Source organism: Trematomus bernacchii, unplaced genomic scaffold (assembly GCF_902827165.1).
Source record: "Trematomus bernacchii unplaced genomic scaffold, fTreBer1.1, whole genome shotgun sequence".
In the NCBI taxonomy this organism is placed as follows: domain Eukaryota; kingdom Metazoa; phylum Chordata; class Actinopteri; order Perciformes; family Nototheniidae; genus Trematomus; species Trematomus bernacchii.
Window position 1 is genome coordinate 4,866,899 of NW_022987513.1, and position 18,735 is coordinate 4,885,633.

The window sequence follows — 18,735 nt, forward strand, 5'->3', positions numbered from 1 at the left end:
TTTAATGTGATCATATGATGTATTGATTGAACAATATTAAGCCGTTTGAGAACTTTTAACAGTTTCAAGTGTGATTCAGGAGACATTCAAAAACACAACAACAATCAAACATTTATTGCAAAAATAACAAACAAGGGTGAGTACTGCCTACAACATGCAGCAAGAGTGTGATTTGATTCAGAAGGCTCTCAGTGGAAATGTAAAAACTACCTCAACCTATAGTTTTAATACCTTAATTCATATAGGATAGACTGATCAGAAATCAGTTACGTTTTATTAAACAATAAAACATTCATTCACCTTGGAGTACCAACCGTCAAAACAGGCAATTAATAGCCAGTTTTTTTCTCCATCTCTCTCTCTCAGAAAGGACCTGGATCAACTTGCATAGGCTAACTAATAAGGCACAGCGGTGAAGAGGTCTTGATGTCCAGGATCAGGCCTGCAGACCGAAGACGCGTGCAGAACTCAGGACATCATCTCTGGTCAGGTAGCATCCGCACAGCTGCCTCAGGCCGGTGAAAGAGTCCCTCCCATGCATGACCCGCCAGTTGTCAATGAAAATGACCTAACGAAGAAAAGAGAGTCAAAGAATCCTTAGATTATATTGCTAATAAAAAGCAATTACATGAAATACGGCAACATCATCAAACTTGAGAAAGCACAAAAGGCATAAGAAAATATCAAGAAACAGCAAGTTTGGTTGTTTATGACCAAATTGCAAACCAACAGCTTTCTTACTTTTCCCGGAGTCAGTTTCACCCACAGCTCATTCTCTGGTCTCCTCAGTTCATTTGTCAGCTCTCGATGTGCCACGTACCATCGTCGAACAAGGTCGTGGGGCACTATGTTTATCACTGATCGGTCATAGTTGTTGTATCTGTTGGAGAAAGGACACAACAATTTAATATTTCCTGAAAGAACACAGTAGAAAAATAACAATAAAAATGACTACAGAGGTTTCTTTAAAGTTTGTCTAGTATTAAGGCAAGGGAAAATATGAGTAATTAAATAGTGAGACATATGAAGCTTTACCTCTACATTAAAACAATGAAATTGATCCACTTCTGCACAAACATGAGTAAAATGTGGTTATACTTTAGCACCAACATACCGAATCAGGTACATTTCATCGTTCCAAGGATAGACGTTGAGTACAGGGCCGATGCCTGTCATGTGGTTACGGTGGTTTTCAGACTTTTCAATGTACTCGTGTCTGATAGGCACTTTGGCAAGCAGCTCAAAGTTTTCAGGAGACTGCTGGCGAACTTTTTCAGCGGCGTAGAACCCATCCACAAGCAGTGTCCTTCCCCCAGTTCCTTCATGCTTGAGGCAGTGGAAAACCTGGATTCTGTATCAGCAATCAGCGGTAAAAAATTAGACTTTCTTGGGCTTTGTTTTTAAGATATATGAGCTAATCTCTGCTGTACGTACCCACAAGGTTCCTGAAAGTAGGAGGTGTCAGTGTGACGGTCCAGGCCCAGCTGGCTATAGGCACTATCTCCTCTGGAAAAATCTGATGTAAAACACCACATTCTTCCATATGTAGTCTCCCTTTTGTATCAGTTACACAAAAAAACACAAAGTCAAATTGTTAGCGCAGCATAGATGCTTCAGAATGTTATTTCTAAGATAACTTTCACAAGAAAAGGCAAAAATAAAGTACCTAATACCTGATAAGACTGACTCTCTGGGTGACTGCTTCTGTGGCTTCGACTGTAGCAGGGACATCATCTACAAAAGCGATCCCATACAGAAGATAGTTTCGAAGAAAGTTCTTTACTTCATCGTCACAACTCATAAAGCTTTCCCATTTTGCAGAGGGTATGTTGGCCTTTTTGTAGGTGTCTGAATTCCATAGGATGCGTGGCTGGATGGTGATTTGCTTATTTTCTTCGTAGCTGTTCTCAGCTAGCCAGCTAAGGCTGTACTTTGAGACATGACCTCCTGGCCCTGGGATACAGAAATGGGAAAACATTAGGTACACTTAAAATAACATTAGGCAAGGATGAGTAGTGTGTTTTAGAAACATTTGTGTTGAAAAACTCTTAACATCACGTAGATCCAGTAGCTGGCCGCCACAGGAGAATCTGCCTTATTACCTACCAGCTAATTCATGCTGTAGTTTACCTGCCCATTCACTGGAGTCTTCCAGAAGAGGCTACCTTGAAAGTTGTTAAAACTTACAATAGTCATGTTGGTTGTTTACACTGAAAAGACTGAAACATTGACTTTAATGACATGTATTATGTCAACAAATTTCACATAACTGTATTAGGTTAGTTGAAAGCAATAATATTAAGTTTAATAAGGTTGAACTTAATAGTGTTGCTTCCAACTAACCTAATACAGCTATGTGAATTGTGTTGACATAATACAGTAAGTTTTTTCAGTGTATATTAATTGTTGTTACTGGTTTTCAGTGTTGCTAACTTGCCGCGTTTTTTGCTAGACTTTTGAAGCTAATGCTGTTTACTACTTTCATTGGAAAAGAGTAGGCAATAACGCTGGGTTCTTAGGTTGGGTCATTTAAAAAAATGTAGCTACTCTTGCTGGCTTCATTAAGCATTCCCACCCTAGCTTTAAATGCTACAGATGGAGCCTCTTATTTTGGACCCCAGCATACAGCTTCCTGCCGACTGCCAGCCAGTTGCCTGCCAAAGACCAGTATTCAGGAATGTTAGGCCCTCCCACTATTCTCCAATTTCAGGGTTTAACCAGGAGATGGCGCTATATATTAAATAACTAAGACTTAGTTTTTCACAATAGAAAATGCAGATATTATATAAAAAACTAAAGTTAAAATCTTGTTTTTAATGCCCCAAGAGCAATAACATCTTGTCACAAGCTTTTTGGAAGAAAAAGACTGACTCAAGAGACCTGTAGTTGACTAATTACAGGCCTCAATAAAGTTCTGCCATTGGTTGTGAAAAACAACGGTGGACATAGTGGAAAGTGAAATTGAGTGAGTGATATCTCTTTGTATCACTCCATAAATCAGAAAATACTGTCAACAGCCCTAAAATATCAATTTTCACCATGTTTTTAGGTATAAAATGTTATATAATTCAGGCTATGAATTATATATGACCAAACCCTTCTGTAAAAGCCTTCATAATATTGATAGGAATATAACTGGAAGGTTTGGTGTATGTAACTGCTGAGTGATTCTACAATTTAAGGTACATTCCATGTCCATTGATGTCCATTGATGATAATTATAATTATTCTAACTATTTTCTTCAAAAATATCATATTTTGCCTATTATTGGAAAGCATGTTATAATATCACACAAACATTATGTGCATCCTATGCATTCATGATGTTCTTAAATTGTCAGTTTTTGCTATGTCCGTTTTTCAGTTGAGGGTGTCTTGGATTCAAAATAATGAATAAAAACCATTAAAGTAAATTTAAAAAATGATTCATTTATTTCAAAAGTCTAAATACTAAAGAATAATAACATATTTTTAATTGATTTCCCCCTTTAAATAATTTAAATATCTTAATATATGAATGTCCGCAAAAGTTCTGTCAACTATGTTACTAACAGAACTTCCCCCTTTAACTCAAAAATTGTTTGTCCCAATACCATGTCACCAGCATCACATGATGCCATGTTCCTCTTTGGCAGACATTTTGAACACACTGTGGTGATTGTCCTCTACATTTTTACAATATTTTATGTATAATAGCACATGGTCAATTAATATACTCATTGACAATCAACAATGTTACGTACATTGTTATGGTTTACAATTGTTTAATGATTTTAATTCAATTATATGTGCAAATGTGATGTTAACCTGTTCAAGAAAATGACATGTGGTCATCCAGGCAAGGCCTACCATTGAAATGATGGGTCAAAATAGGGAAATTGTCAACTAGGTTACCTGTCAACTGAGTTACCCAGTACTGTAATAACTGTAGTAACTTAGTTGACAGGTAACCTAGTTGACAATTTGTACGACATGTAGACGTCATTACACATCATTATCAATGGAATTTTGCACTTCTGCCTTGAAATTAACATAGTGCTGATGGTTAATAATGTGTCCAGTCAACTATGTTATTTGCGTCAAATGTTTGACTTTCATTGTCAACTATGTTGCACCTCATTTTTTCAAATTTAAAATATCTAAAATAGTGCTTCTGATATCCTTTATAGTATAATGTATATCTACACAGGTTGGAGTTTTACATGACATCTCTTAAAACTATCAAAATGACCTGTATGGTAGTTTTATAATACAAAATATCCCTAAACTTAATGACAGTGCTGAACATATCACATGAAAAAACAAAACTTTAATACAATTATTTTTTAAACTTTAAAAAATCTTTGGATATATGGTAGAATAGACTCAAGAGCCTTTCAAATTTGATTTTACTTGAAGTGCAGGACTTAATCAAATGATTGTAATGACATCAAGTTTGTCCGTAACATAGTTGACAAACTGAGTAGTGAAAACATCCTTTCCCTTAAAATAAAAAAATATATAAAAATGTTTAAGCTTTGCAACTAGTGGATATGTTACACTGAGGAATATACTAACTTGAACCACTGATTGTTCTATCTATACATTTTATTTGGCATTAGTAAATAATTATGCACATTTACAGATATTTTACATGATATGAGTGATAACACGTGTTATAAGGGCTATTTCGCACAATAGGTGTGCCTTGAGATTTTTACTTGTCCTTTGGTGTGCCTTGGGCACAAAAAGTTTGGGAACCACTGCTGTAGAGAAATGTAAACGTTCACCATCCCCCACCCGCCTACTGTATGTTGCTTTTTGACATGTAAATGGGTAACTACACCCCTCTGAGTGAATACCTGTTGTACCTGTCCGGGGCTAAGCCCATAGGACGATGCTCTGATGTCATCACCCTCGCACATTGGTCATATGTTTACAAAAAACGATGTTAACACTTTCTCGTTCTTAATATATGCTATATTTAGGGTCGATATGTGTTGAATTTACTTTAAAATAGCAGATCACTGTGATTCACTTCTCCGCGGCTCCTCCGTGCAGAGAGGCCCCCCCCCCCGTTGACAATTCACGAGCGTCTAACTCTCTCCCCCCTGTGAAGAGATATCACAGGGGGGGGTTGGGACACACACATTCCGATGGCCAATTCGTTTTAAACAAAGAGTGGGGTGGGGGCTGGTGAACGGTATGGTCAATGTTTGTAAACACTGTGACATTTTGACTTTATTTGATCATTTCAGTTAAAAACTAACGTTCATATTTCATATTACTGTTTTGCCTGGCTGGACCTGTAATTTACAGGAAAGGAGTGCACGCTACTAAAGAGACACGCTACCATGGAAACCAAACAATGGTGTTGCTGTATTGAAGTCCGAGTGGAAACAGTCATATTTGGAGCGTTATGTTAGAATGAAACAGCGAGGTCGTGACTCACAAAAAAAAAGTGTTACTTCACTAACTGTAAGCTTGTCACTCAGAGTAACCTACAGTTAACTTAACTGTTGGAAAAGAAAGATCAGAGTTAGGAGTGTGAACACACAGCTGAGAGCTGCCGTTTCATTCTGACTGTTTAAAAAACGGTAACAACGGACTATTTTTCTTAGCGGATGCATGTAAATTTAAATCAATACATAGAACTATGTTTTAAATCAATAAAAATATTTTCTAAATCCATAAAAGCATTTTAATTAATATTGGGAGTCATGTCGTTACTTTGTTGAGAATGTGGCCATGTAATAAGCGGGATAATTTGCAGCGACTTGGTCATTATGGAAAAAAATAACACCCAGGGATCAAGATCCCTCCGCTACACGGATCTTGATCTGCCTGACAAGGCTCCATTAAAATATAAATATTTTTAGTGAATTACTGAGTTTAGGCACGTTAATAACATTTTAATGAAGTTGAATACAGTATATTCATATTTGTCAGTGATTTCATGTCAATTCGGCGAACATAAACGATTAAATTAGGATTAAAAATCGAGAGCCGGCTGCTGTTCGTTACGGTAACCCAACTAGGACACTTGACACAGTGGCTTTTGGCAAAGCACACAAAGAAAACAAAAAAAACCGAGAGAGATGAGTTATTGTTATTACAACGTGACTTCACTATTATTTAACAACTATTTTTATTGGGTTCTTTTATTTGGGGTTAAGTACATTGTCAGAATAAGTGAGAAATGGATTTAACTTCTGTTAGACAGCTATCATACTGAATAAATATTTATGCAAAAATGTATGGCATTAATAATGTATATCTAATTACATTTAAAAATGTATGGCATTAATAATGTATATCTAATTACATTAACTGTGAATGTCTTTCATTTTATTTAAAATGAAATAAAATTACATAAAACATTTTCCATAAAAAAGTTGATTCAAGAACAAATCAGTACTTTTCTTATATGACTATTATTGCTAAATTTGAAAGGTCTTTACCAGCTTTGGAATTATATATATATATATATATATATATATATATATATATAGCACCTTCTGCCATCCCATCTCTACTGACATATGGATCTTAACAAAGATCCGCTATACATTAGTACCAGATATACTGTACACGGACATTTTAGTGAACCAGACCAGCTGTTTCCGCCGGGTCTTCGCTTCCCGGGCATCACGTTGTTTACAAGTGTGTTCAGATGCTAAATAAAAGTTTAGCTTGTACTTTTGATACCCCGCCTCTCGGCACCACAACATCCAGTTTACTGTATTTCACATGAGCGATGTCGAACATTGAAAAGTCCTTATAAAATCTCTGTTATTAGATCAGTACTTTTCTTATATGACTATTATTGACTTGAACACTGAGAATGTATTTATTAACTTCAGACATTTGAAATATTTGAAATCAGATGAAAACAAACTGTAACGGAGCCTGCCGTGTTATCTATGATTACTATGCCTTACTGTACATTCATAATTTCAGCCGGAGGTAGGTGGTAGGCGTTGCGGAGGAGCAGATTGCGAGTGAGGTGCCTGTTCTAAACGAACTATTCCAGCTGTTATAAAGCATTAAATAAAAAGTAAGCAAGGAATACAGAATGTTTCGTTACGTAACTTTGTTGAGAATGTGGCCATGTACATGTACATAATACATGGGATCATTTGCAGCGACTTGGTCATTGTGGGGAAAAATAACACCCATCCTGATCGTTTCAATGAAGTTGAATACAGAATATTCATATTTGTCAGTGATTTCATGTCAATTCGGCGAACATAAACATCAATGATGATGATTAAATTAGGATTAAAAATCGGGAGAGCCGGCTCGTTCGTTTTTTCCGACTAAACAACATTATTAACAACAGAGAAGTTGATTTCACATGACTCCAGTGTGGAACCCCACTGCACCCCCTGGTGGATCAATGATCAATTGCAGCTGGCTTCACAATAATTAAATGTATTTATCATGGGGGCGGTATCAAGTCTGACTGGGGGCCGGCCGGCCATCACGGAACGTGCACGAACCGATCACGACCCTCGCATTTTAAACTGTCCAAAATAAGACGCTTCATCTGTATGCATGAGCTGAGTTTGGCTCATCGAAATCAATTACTAAGGAAAGGTTAAAGTGGTAATAGACAACCTTGATATTTTATTTACTGGTGTATCACATTTGAAGTCAGAGAAAGGCATTATTACTAATAATAATAATACATTTAATTTGCAAGCGCTTTTTCAGGTGCTCAAAGACGCTTTACAGCAAAGGGGACAGCAAACAAATGTGGAGTCGGGTGAAAATGTTACGGTTTTTAATATAGGTTTAACCAGAGTTTTATTTTGTTTCTGTTGAGTTTAAATGTAGTGGGTTTTACAAAGATCAGCAAGGTACAATTATAGTTGTGGCTTTAAAGAGAGAAAATAATACATTTTGATTATTGTCAACATTTCTTTAGATTTTATTTATTATATATTGACCTTGCATAGCGTTACACTAGAAATGTGTCTTAAATGAGTGTGCCCACACATATGTTTCTCAAGAACGAGCCAGTTAATACCCGAGACTACTGCAGAGTCATTTGTCCAAGAATTGAATGCAGATGTTTACATTCCAGTGAAAACAAGAGTGAAATGTCATAAGGCTATTTGTCCGCTGGGAAATTGGTTTATAGGGAACCACTTTAAAGGCTGTGTTCGAGCTATATTTTGATTTATATTATTGAAAAGTTAAACATTTATTTTCTGGTTGTTTTTGTTTACAGTAAATGTATTATTATTAATTGTTATTATTTAAGTTAGTTAAAGTAGTTTTATGCTTTTATTTTGAAGGTGTATTTTGGCACTGGGTGATTGGGGCACTCAGTGTAATTGTATATATTGGAGACAGGGGGTGGTGGGAGTAGAGCACCAGTATGGCATATGGTTTTTACCAGGGCAAGTAGTAGGAGGCCACGGGAAAGGCACAGGGAAAAAGTGTTAAACCTTTGTTCTTTGGATATTATTATAGGAATAGAATGCACAGAAAGGACTCTTGCCTGGACTTGGATCATTGACACTGCGTAAGAACCGCTAACTGGGGCCTCAGCGGCTGTTTTATTTGAGTTACATTCCTGGTTTATTTCTTTATGATACTGGCCGTTATAGGTTGATTGAGTCATTCTTAGCCATTACATTGTTCAATCAACTTTAACTCTGTGGAGGAAACTTCTGTGTAGTAATGCATGGAGTCACCGACTCAGGAAGGAGACACGGTGAGAGTTGGAGCTTTGATGTCAAACACTGATGGGTTTATTCAGAGTATTCGGCCGGAGGATTCACATCACAAATCAAAGAGTCAGAGGTTCTGACCACACGGTAGAGTTGCCACGTCAATTCTGAAGAACCTCTCTCTATGCTAGACCTTTTAACAGGTTCACAGAGAGAAATCAACATCTCTGAAGGAGTAGACTAAACACTGAATCACCTGCGTCCGACGCTCATGGCCTCAAGGATTTCACATCCTAGAGCCCACAAACACCGATAAAGAAGTGCTTCAGTGTTCCCACAACAATTACCCTTCGTGCCAGTCAAGTTGACCGGTCACACACTGGTGACAACAACACATATGGCACCAAGGCCTTTCCTTAAAGGAGATAACACATGTCAGAGTAAAAGGTTAGATATCTAGAAGAATTATTCCTTAACAAACTCCATAATGATAAGTTTAAAAAATACCACTTGCCACTTTGTGTGCAAGTAAACTTTTTGTTGCACACAATAAGATGAAAATGATACAGACGTTAAAGTAACTCAAGTATTTTTTATCATCTTGAATATAAACTCTTGGCTCAAATCTCTGTCCTCTCCTTTTGTCATGTAGTCTCACATTAACCTATGTACTGTGGTACATTAGGTCGTAAAGGATTACAGAAAAGCTCATAAAAAGCTTGCCATCTATGGTTTATGTACACATACAGCAGAAAGATACGATCTGCATGCAACCTGAGTATCCATGAGGGCCTTTGCACCGTTGAGATTGAGCATTTAGCAAATCAAGTCTGTGAGGGCAGATGTTGATGGATAGGATGAGCTCACCCAGACTCAGCTGACCTTGAATATGCAGCCCCACACTGTGTGTATGCCAGTGTGCCCACAGGAGTGTATGCATCATCCACTGTCTCGGGGCTGACAGCTACCCATTTGTCAGTTTATGTAAGATTCAGTGCCACTCTTGTGCATAAATAAAAAACCCTGTAACGGCCCAGCAGCCCACAGGGAGGCATCAGTCCATCTTAAGGACAACCCCGAGTGGCATAAGCCAGACAGACGCCCACAGCCAGAGAGCATGGGCATCTATAAGCTGCCAGGTTCTCACTGCACTGCTATGCTATTAAAAGCTTATAGTGGTGCTATCTCCCTTTCCATAGGCCTGTCAGGATAACCACTTTTGTTAGACGATATATTGACCCAGAAAGATTGTTCATATTTTCATTTTAAGACCATTTTAATGCCAGTGATATAATGAGTCTATCAAAGCCAAATGTCCACTGTGCCAGCCAGTAAAAGATGTTGCAAATCACCGTTAACTGATAGAGATTTATAAGTGGAAAGAAATCAGAGTACATAAAGATTTATTTAACCGTTCATATCTTTTTATCTGTCCCCTTTCATTACCTGACCACACCCTAAGGATTTACTGACAACATAATTAATCTTTACACTATAAGAAGAATGCCATCACAGAGGAAAAAGTCAAACTCTTTCATGTGAAGAGAACTTTACATCATGTGTGATGATGGTGTGCTCTATTTTTGACTCTTTACAGCAATATCCTCTCTTCCAAATGGATAGTTAGGACTGTTTGAAGCGAGTAATATAAAAATACCTTTTCATTTTCAGTGTATTAGCTACAGTTAACGGTGGCAGTAGACAAACGCTTTGTTGAGTGTGACTGAACACTGAGACTTTCAAGATGCACTTTATTAGTCAACTTAAAGTAAATCATTGAATCTGACCTAAGGTTACATGTTGTAAATGCCATGTTTTATAGTTTAGTTTCTTGGTGATTTTGTTTAATTGTTTTGTGAGGTTCGAGGTTAGGCCAGGTTAGTTTGGGGCCTCTTCATTAAACACAATTTATAACCAAGAACATGCACTATATAAGCTCAAAGTGAACTCAAATATATACAGCGTTTGACACAAGACCCCAAGATTATGCAATACTGCATTACTACCTTAGATGGTATTTTACCTGTTCTTGTAACAAAGGTGCAATGCATCAGTGGACCAGGTATATCTGACTGGGGCCCCTGGGGGTCTTGGTCTTGTGCTTGTTTGGCATCTACCCTAGTGTAATAACTTAATTACAGTGTCATTACAATGCCTTAAAGCTGGGCAATATAGAGAAATTAAAATATCACAATATTTTTGTCCAAAAACCTCAATATCAATATTACAACGATATTGTAGGGTGCAGAAATTATTACAAATTACTTTACTTGAATGCAGCCTTTAAAACCAATTAGAGACCGCCCATACTGGCATCTAACTATATCAAAATGTAAGACCATACCTAGTCTCATATCACAAAATCAATATAATATTGATATATTGCGAAGGGCTTCAGTGCATTTACTTTGGATGAGGCGTAAACACTGCCACATAACTTGAAAATGATTTAAAACACTTTGGGCATGCTTTTCCTGACCAGACTTGTATTTTGAGATGTTTGGTTTGGTAGAACTGTACTCACAGGTGAGGACCAGATGGCCGTCTTGCACAGTTGTGTTGTCAGGGCGGATGGAGAGGTCTATACTCGCAGTGTCCAGGTTCCTCTGGTTAGTGCTGGAGTTGTATGAAGCGTCAGAGCGGCAGTGATCCCTCAGCCACACGTAGTTGAAACGCATCGGCGCCCCTCCATAGTTGACCTCTGGGGGTTTCATAAGCATGAGTTTAATGTTGAGTTTTGCCCAGTGTTGTAAATTAACTAAGTACATTTACTCAAGGACTGTACTTAAGTAACATTTTGAGGTACTTGTGGTTCACTTGAGTATTTCAATTTTTTGCTACTTTGTCCTTCTATTCCATTACAATTCAGATTGTACTTTTACTCCACTACATTAATTGAATACCTTTAGTTACTTTGCAGATTTAAATTAATGATGTGAAATATAATCAACACTTAAATAACACTTTAGACACCTGAAGTGTAATTCACATTCTACCCTGCAGTATACAAAGTCATTAAAACTAGCTACACCTTTACCAGCTTTGATAAACACATTAATGCATCAATAATTACAATATAAACATATAATACGTTTTATTCTGAATCTGCATGAGTACTCAACTTTTGGTACTTTAAGTATGTTGATGCCAATACTTTTCTACTTTTACTTGAGTAATATTTTAAATGCAGGACTTTTACTTGTAGCAGAGTATTCCTACACTCAGGTACTTCTACGTTTACTGAAGTACAAGATCTGAGTACATTTCCTCCCTCGGGTTTTGCCCCACAGTATGTATTAATCGTGTTACACTAACTCACCGAGACAGTCTTCGAGTGACCGAATAGTTGCATCGCACGCAGAGCTCGCGCGGACCAGCGTCTCGTGCCTCCACAGTGGCTGCTTGTTTTTGACTGCAGACAGCAGCTGAGCCTGTTTCAACGCGGGTCGCAATATCCTATGTAACATGACAGACATCGTCAACACACGTGTGTTATGAAGAAAGAAGTACAAACCCCCAGACTTAAAACGATAACCGGGCTTCTTTCACGAGAAGCCACCGTAAACACTTCCTTAAGCGCTTCTTCACGTCTATAATCTCACAACATTTCTCAAAACGACGAGATTAATTATTAAACACGGCATGCTTTAAGCGGTAATGTGTTTACAATGGTGTAAAGTCTAACTTGGATATGATTGACCATTGTAAACAAGAGACCGTAGTGTTCCACCGCTGAGATTGGTCGAGTAGTTTTTTTGGCACATGCGTGGTACCGTTGATGCGAGTACCCGGATGTACAGAGCACTTGAGATGTATTTTGACTAGGGCTGTCGCGTTAACGCGTTAATAACGCGTTAACGCAAAAAAAAATTAACGCCACTAATTATTTTAACGCGATTAACGCATGTGTATTTTTTGTCCTCGGCCGCCGTAGTTTCAGAGCGCATCGAGTTTAAAATACCATCTACAAGCTGATGCTGACAGCCCCGCTCCTGCTGCCCGCTTGTGGCAGACCACACTTCCACGCTCACCGGCAGGCCCGGACTGGCCATCGGGAGGACCGGGAGGGTGTGTGTATGTGTGGCGCGAGCGAAGCACACCTTACGTGTTGTTGTTAGCATCTGGTGCTAGCTAGCTGAGCTAACGGATATAAGGAGCTGTTTCAATGAAAACAGAGGAGCGACATTTCGCCGACAACTGCGCCGAGCACTTGACTTTATGCAGGTAGCCAGACAGCACACTCAGCACGGATAGTGCCGCAACACAGCTCATACACACAGGCATATATGCCTTGAGCTGCACATAGCTCCAACGATCCTCCACACACACACACCACACACACACACACACACACACACACACACACACACACACACACACACACACACACACACACACACACACACACACACACACACACACACACACACACACACACACACAGTATTGTATGAGAGAGGTTCTAGGTTGAATTGAGGCGAATATTTGTAATGTTCAGAGGTTGTTGTGTTTAATATTCATGAGAATATTTGTCATTGTTCAAATGATAATAAACAAACATATAAAGCATAGTTGTACACTCATATGTTGATAAGAGTATTAAAAACTTGAAAAATATCCCTCTAAGGTACATTTAGAACAGATAAAAAATGTGCGATTAATCGCGATTAACTATGGACAATCATGCGATTAATCGCGATTAAATAGTTTAATCGACTGACAGCCCTAATTTTGACATATGATAACTTTATTGATGCACTTATTGGCAATATGCCACAGTGAGAAAAGCAGTCCCACAGATATGATTCTTTCATTCAAAGAGATGTTCACTTATTCGGCAGTTATTCCACAAAAGCCTTCATTAGTTATAGATAGAAGGAATTCTCCCTTCAGTTTGTTTTCAACCAGATGACATAAATGTAAAGAATACACTATTAATCTTATAGTAAAGTAAATAATAATGATGTCTCTTTTCAAATTAATATATCAAATATTTAACTTAAATATGAATATTTGTACTTTTTGTGACTTAGATATTGGAATACTTGTTTCTCCTTAAGGTTAACTAGGATCTCTAGAGGGAGGCTTTTCAGGTTTAAAAAAACGTCTTATCATCAAATATTGCGATACTATATTGAAACAAGGTAATACTATACAAAACTATATACAACTCATTTTTAAGAGCAAAAAGTAACAAAAGTTACCCTCAACTTCACCGGATTTTAACATTGATTGCCATAAATGATTGCATACATTTACAGTTTCTTATTTATCCAGTATGATAGATTATGAGCTATGTACGGCAACCCAAGTAGGGCATTTGACACGTTTCGCAAAGAAGTAAAGAAAACCCGACCACATTAATACGAGAGATGAGTTATTGTTATTACAACGTAATTTCACAATTATTTGAGAAGAAATCCTTTTAGTGGGTTAAGTACATTCTTAGATTAAGTGAGAAATGGATTTAACTTATGTTTGACAGCTATACTGGAGAAATAAGAAATTGTAAATATGCAATCATTTATGGCATTAATAATTAATATCTAATTCTTAACTGTGAATGGTTTTAATTTATTTAACATTAGACATGTATTAGTCTGGCCAAATTGAATAGCAACCTAAAATCCCTCTCTTTCCGTATCTCAGATATAGAAGATATGATTGGAGACAAAACAGCCAATCAGAATTGACCTTCTCGAGTTCTCCGATTGGTTGGTTTTGTGGCACATTTGTAACACTGTGCCAACTTGAGCGAGCACGCAGGCAAACCGAGCGCATACAGCAGGGGCGGACTGGGACTAAAAATCAGCCCGGGAATCTCGACCGGCCCACTTCAGTACCGCTAGTAGATTGTAAACGGGGGGGGGGGGGGGGGAGCTAGTGAATTGTCCGACCGGCCCACTTCGGTACCGCATCGGGATTCGTCCCGAACGTCCCGATGGCCAGTCCGCCACTGGCACACAGGGTGGAGAGGTTGAGCAAGGGAGAGAAAGGGAGGGAGAGCGCGTGCAGCGGTCTGCTTGCGCACGGAGCAGGAGTTTGTGAGAGGGCTTAGAGTCAATTGTGCTTGCAAAATATATTTTTCTGTGCTCAAAAATGTTAAATTGCCCGCTCAATAACATTTGATATGCTCAAAATGTTTCATTGCGTGCTCAGGATAGAGGCACAAAAATAACGCCATAGAACATCTGAGGGAATTAGTGGACTAAACCCGAGTAACTGGATTTGACTTGACAAAAAACATATAGGCTGCAACATGAAACTGATAAAACAGAGTAGTTTTTTAGAGTAAATCAGGTGGGACTGTGACCAAAGAAGCGTGTGCTGCTCAGCTGGTAGCATGAAAGGTCTTCTCTACTATGAGGACCTGAAGGCTATAAATGAGAGGTAGGAGTGAAACCAACACTTGCTGACCCTATTCATAAGAAGCCAAACATTCAGTGGCGTTTTTATATGTACAAAAGTGGTGGGGCACAAAAAACTTAGATGTCTATATATAAGCTTCTGCAGTGACGTGCAGTGAGGTTCATGGCTGCTGAGGCACTGGCACTGACTCTTCAGGTTTACAAATATTATATTTTGACCTAAACCAAAATATAATATTATTTTCAAAAGCTTTTTTTGTCTGATGCTTCGATTAATTTTAAACAGACAGTTCAACAAAAGGATACCCAAAAAATGTAATTTTATCATTTAAATATTGAATTGTTCTCTCTTAGTAAGATCCCATTTTCAATAAAATGGCGGTCTTACCTTGACTTGAAGATGAAGGCCATTTGCCTATCCTTCTGGACAAACATTTCTATTACTTTTTTGTAAAAGTCCTCCTTATGTTCTTGTAGTTTCAAAAGTCTATCATAAATCTAATCCATAGATTTATGATAAAAAAATTATAAAAGTAGGGTAGACATGTGGATGTTATCCGGCTGATCAAAACGTGCATTTATCTAACAGGTACGTTTCCCACAGATCTTATTTCGAGCTATTTTCTAAAATCCTCTGGAGAAATCTCATTGCTTTTTTGTGCTTACTTCCTGGTTTTAGGACGCGCCACTGCAGCTCTCTCGTCTCCTCTTCACACAGCACACTTTTCGCGGCACACGTACTTACAGCCAATCAGCTCTGAATGATTTGAGATGACGTATGGTGGGGATGGTAGCTCCGTGCCCCTCTGGTCATTATTTTTTTGCCACACACATTTCATTACAAAATACTCTGAGCATGCGCAGTGAAGTTTTTACAGTCACCGTTGACTTCACAGCGAGAGGAAGGGGCATAATCAGGTTTTGTCCCACATGGCTCTAAACAGCTCAATAGGCACACACTGTGACTGTAGACACACTAATTAGAAGAACACAGACTAAAACAGCAATGTACAGACGAATCAGATGATTAAACATGATCTTAAAATATATTTTATATATTTTTTTATTTATTTTTTTGCATTTTTGTAATCATTATTTGTAATACTTTCTGCTGACACTAGGTGGGGCTGTGCCCCACCTGCCCCTAATGACCAGTCGCCACTGCAAACATTAGTGCGCTAGGTCATGTTATTGCTAAAACAATCCTGCATGCTGGCTCCCTCTTGAGTCCTTTCTCATAATTAACTGCTTATCACACTCATCACCTGGCTGAATAACTCTTCCATTCTCTACACATTGCCAGTCTGTTGGCATGTGCTTTACAATAAAGAGTGGGGGCCCAGCTATCTGCACAGAAAACCTTGGCCCTACTGTACACCACACTTGGGTATCTAAAAACAAACAGACATCATGAACAATAATAAAGCATCCAAATATGAAGTATAATCCATAAACAAAGTCATTGATCAATTTTACCACTATTTGTTTTACCATTATTTTTCATGTTATTTTAAGGTGGACACCTTTTTTTCTTTTTTAATATGTCTCCAACATGTGTACAGTACACATCTGAGTTTGGCAGTAACAGATAACATGTAACAGAAATTAAGTTTACAAAAATAAATACCTATAATCAGATTACATCAAAAGAAGTAGTTACTTTATTACATTTTATTTTTATTTTAGCTCAGTGAGTTATTTTCTTTTTCAGTCAGTTGTGTTAGTTGGGATGTAACTATTGTTTTTGTTTTGAGGGTTAATTGATAATTGAGTTTTAATTCAAATGTAAACAAAATGGAAGATGATCATCGTGGCCTTCGATAAAAAACAGCAGCAACAAAAATATACACAAAATAATTTTTTTAAATATATTTCTGAAAGGGTAATGTGATTTGAAGAACTGTTGCAAACATTCACATCGAAAGTGAAAGAAAAAAGCATATTTGCAGATTTTTGTTTTGGTTCAATACGGTCTGTGAATGATTTTGAAAAAAGCAAGATTATGACAAAAGTATTCAAATAACAGTTTTTTTTGTATTTCAATAAAGTTATGTTAGTAATGAAAATGACATGTAATTAATATTCGGTTACTGACTACCACTTCAGGCCTGGATGTAAAAATAAAGTGCCATTTCTACTGATCATAATTCCATTGTTGAGGTATACTAAAATAAATGTATATTGTGCAATTTTCCAAACTCACATTGGTTTCTCATACAGCATCTCTGTATAGTATGTGTATTCACTTTCTGTCCTAAACGGCTTGTTGGAGCTCCTGCCCCCCCCTACCTGTGAGCCCAGTGGCCGTCTGCGAGACAGCGAGACACCGCGAAACTCAGCCTGGGCACACACACACACCCGCAGCCTGGCTGGGAGTTTGTGTGTGTGTCCAGGCTGAGTTCCGCTGTGTCTCGCTGTCTCGCCGACCCCACACCAGTGAGCCAGCTCACAGTGTCTCGCTCCTCGCAGCAGCCAGCCTCGCAATGTCCCGCCAAGTGTGTGTAGTCCGCTGATTGGTCCAAATGTAACGGCTCCGCGGACGTAACGTAACGGCTCCCCGGATTGGTCCATTTGGACCAATCTGAGGAGCCGTTACGTTACATTACGTCACTATACCCGAAATACGTCACTATACCCAAGAAGTAAACAATGGAAAAAGAGAAATCTCCAACGAGGCGTTCTGGGGCAGCATGGTCTTTTCTGTGTTAGAGTTTTACTCGCTACAGGGTGTACTTTGAGGGTTTGTGACTCTGCAGACCGTTTACATGCATAACAAGCTACATAAGTTAACACACAGGGGACGGGTAATAACCAGAAGAGCATTCCATGGAATATAACAAAAAGTGTTTCTGAAGTGAATTACCTACCCCACCTTGGGGTATTTTTGGTGTCTGCCGGTGTATTAATAAATCACGAGATCTGGGTACTCTCCCATTGATGATCGGTAATTAGCACCCAGTAAACATACTGCAGCCTGACACGTTGTTTTATAATGGAGATCTCATCCAGTACACTGGGATCACAGTCAGTAGCACTCCGTGTGCTTCCTGTAGCCTGGCAATGCAGCCCTGCTGAGGACGCTGCGGTAATGCCGCATTCAAGTACTCTCGGAAATTTGAAAGTTTGCATTGGGTGTCGAAGACCTGCTTGAAAAGAGAAAAATGAAGGTAAATCATAATGTAATATGAGGGTGCCTTCAACACTACGGAGACAAATCTTTGATAACTGTACGTCTCGATTAATCTTTGTCGGCTTTCATACAACTATGATAATAAGATGAACGAAAAATTACACACACCAAAAAACCAAACCATGTATTAGTGTGCTTCAGATGTTTCCAGACTACAGCCAACTGTCTTAATTACTGAATGGATAGAAAGTATCAAATACATTTTGATCTCAACTATATATCTGTACATTTTCAAGACAGCATTTTGCATGGTTGGGACTCTAGCGGTGACAAAATCTGTTCAGTCTAGGAGTTAACATTCATATAAAAAGTAAAAAGTTAGGCCTATCCTCTAAATAGTTTCTTGGCCAACTTACACTTGCACATGTTTTATTTATTGATTAGTTGATTTAATCAACAGGTGTGTTTTATACAAAGAACCAAGCAAAAGCACCACTTTAAATTGTTAACAATAGATGTCAATTAAGACGTTACTGAAAAAAAACGTCTAATAACTGACTAAGAGGGGGTAGCCTAT

General features: G+C 38.2%; 1 protein-coding gene across 1 annotated transcript; it reads right to left on the reverse strand.

The window, feature by feature from the left end:
* Positions 1-99: 99 nt before the first annotated feature.
* tmlhe (trimethyllysine hydroxylase, epsilon) lies at positions 100-12,418 on the reverse strand. The gene is made up of 7 exons (XM_034152399.1): positions 11,980-12,418; positions 11,185-11,361; positions 1,674-1,953; positions 1,435-1,554; positions 1,115-1,351; positions 742-880; positions 100-568 (listed from the first exon to the last, which is right to left on the reverse strand). The coding sequence occupies exons 1-7, from the start codon at positions 12,134-12,136 to the stop codon at positions 437-439; spliced, it is 1,242 nt and encodes a 413-aa protein (XP_034008290.1). The 5' UTR covers positions 12,137-12,418; the 3' UTR covers positions 100-436.
* Positions 12,419-18,735: the final 6,317 nt, after the last annotated feature.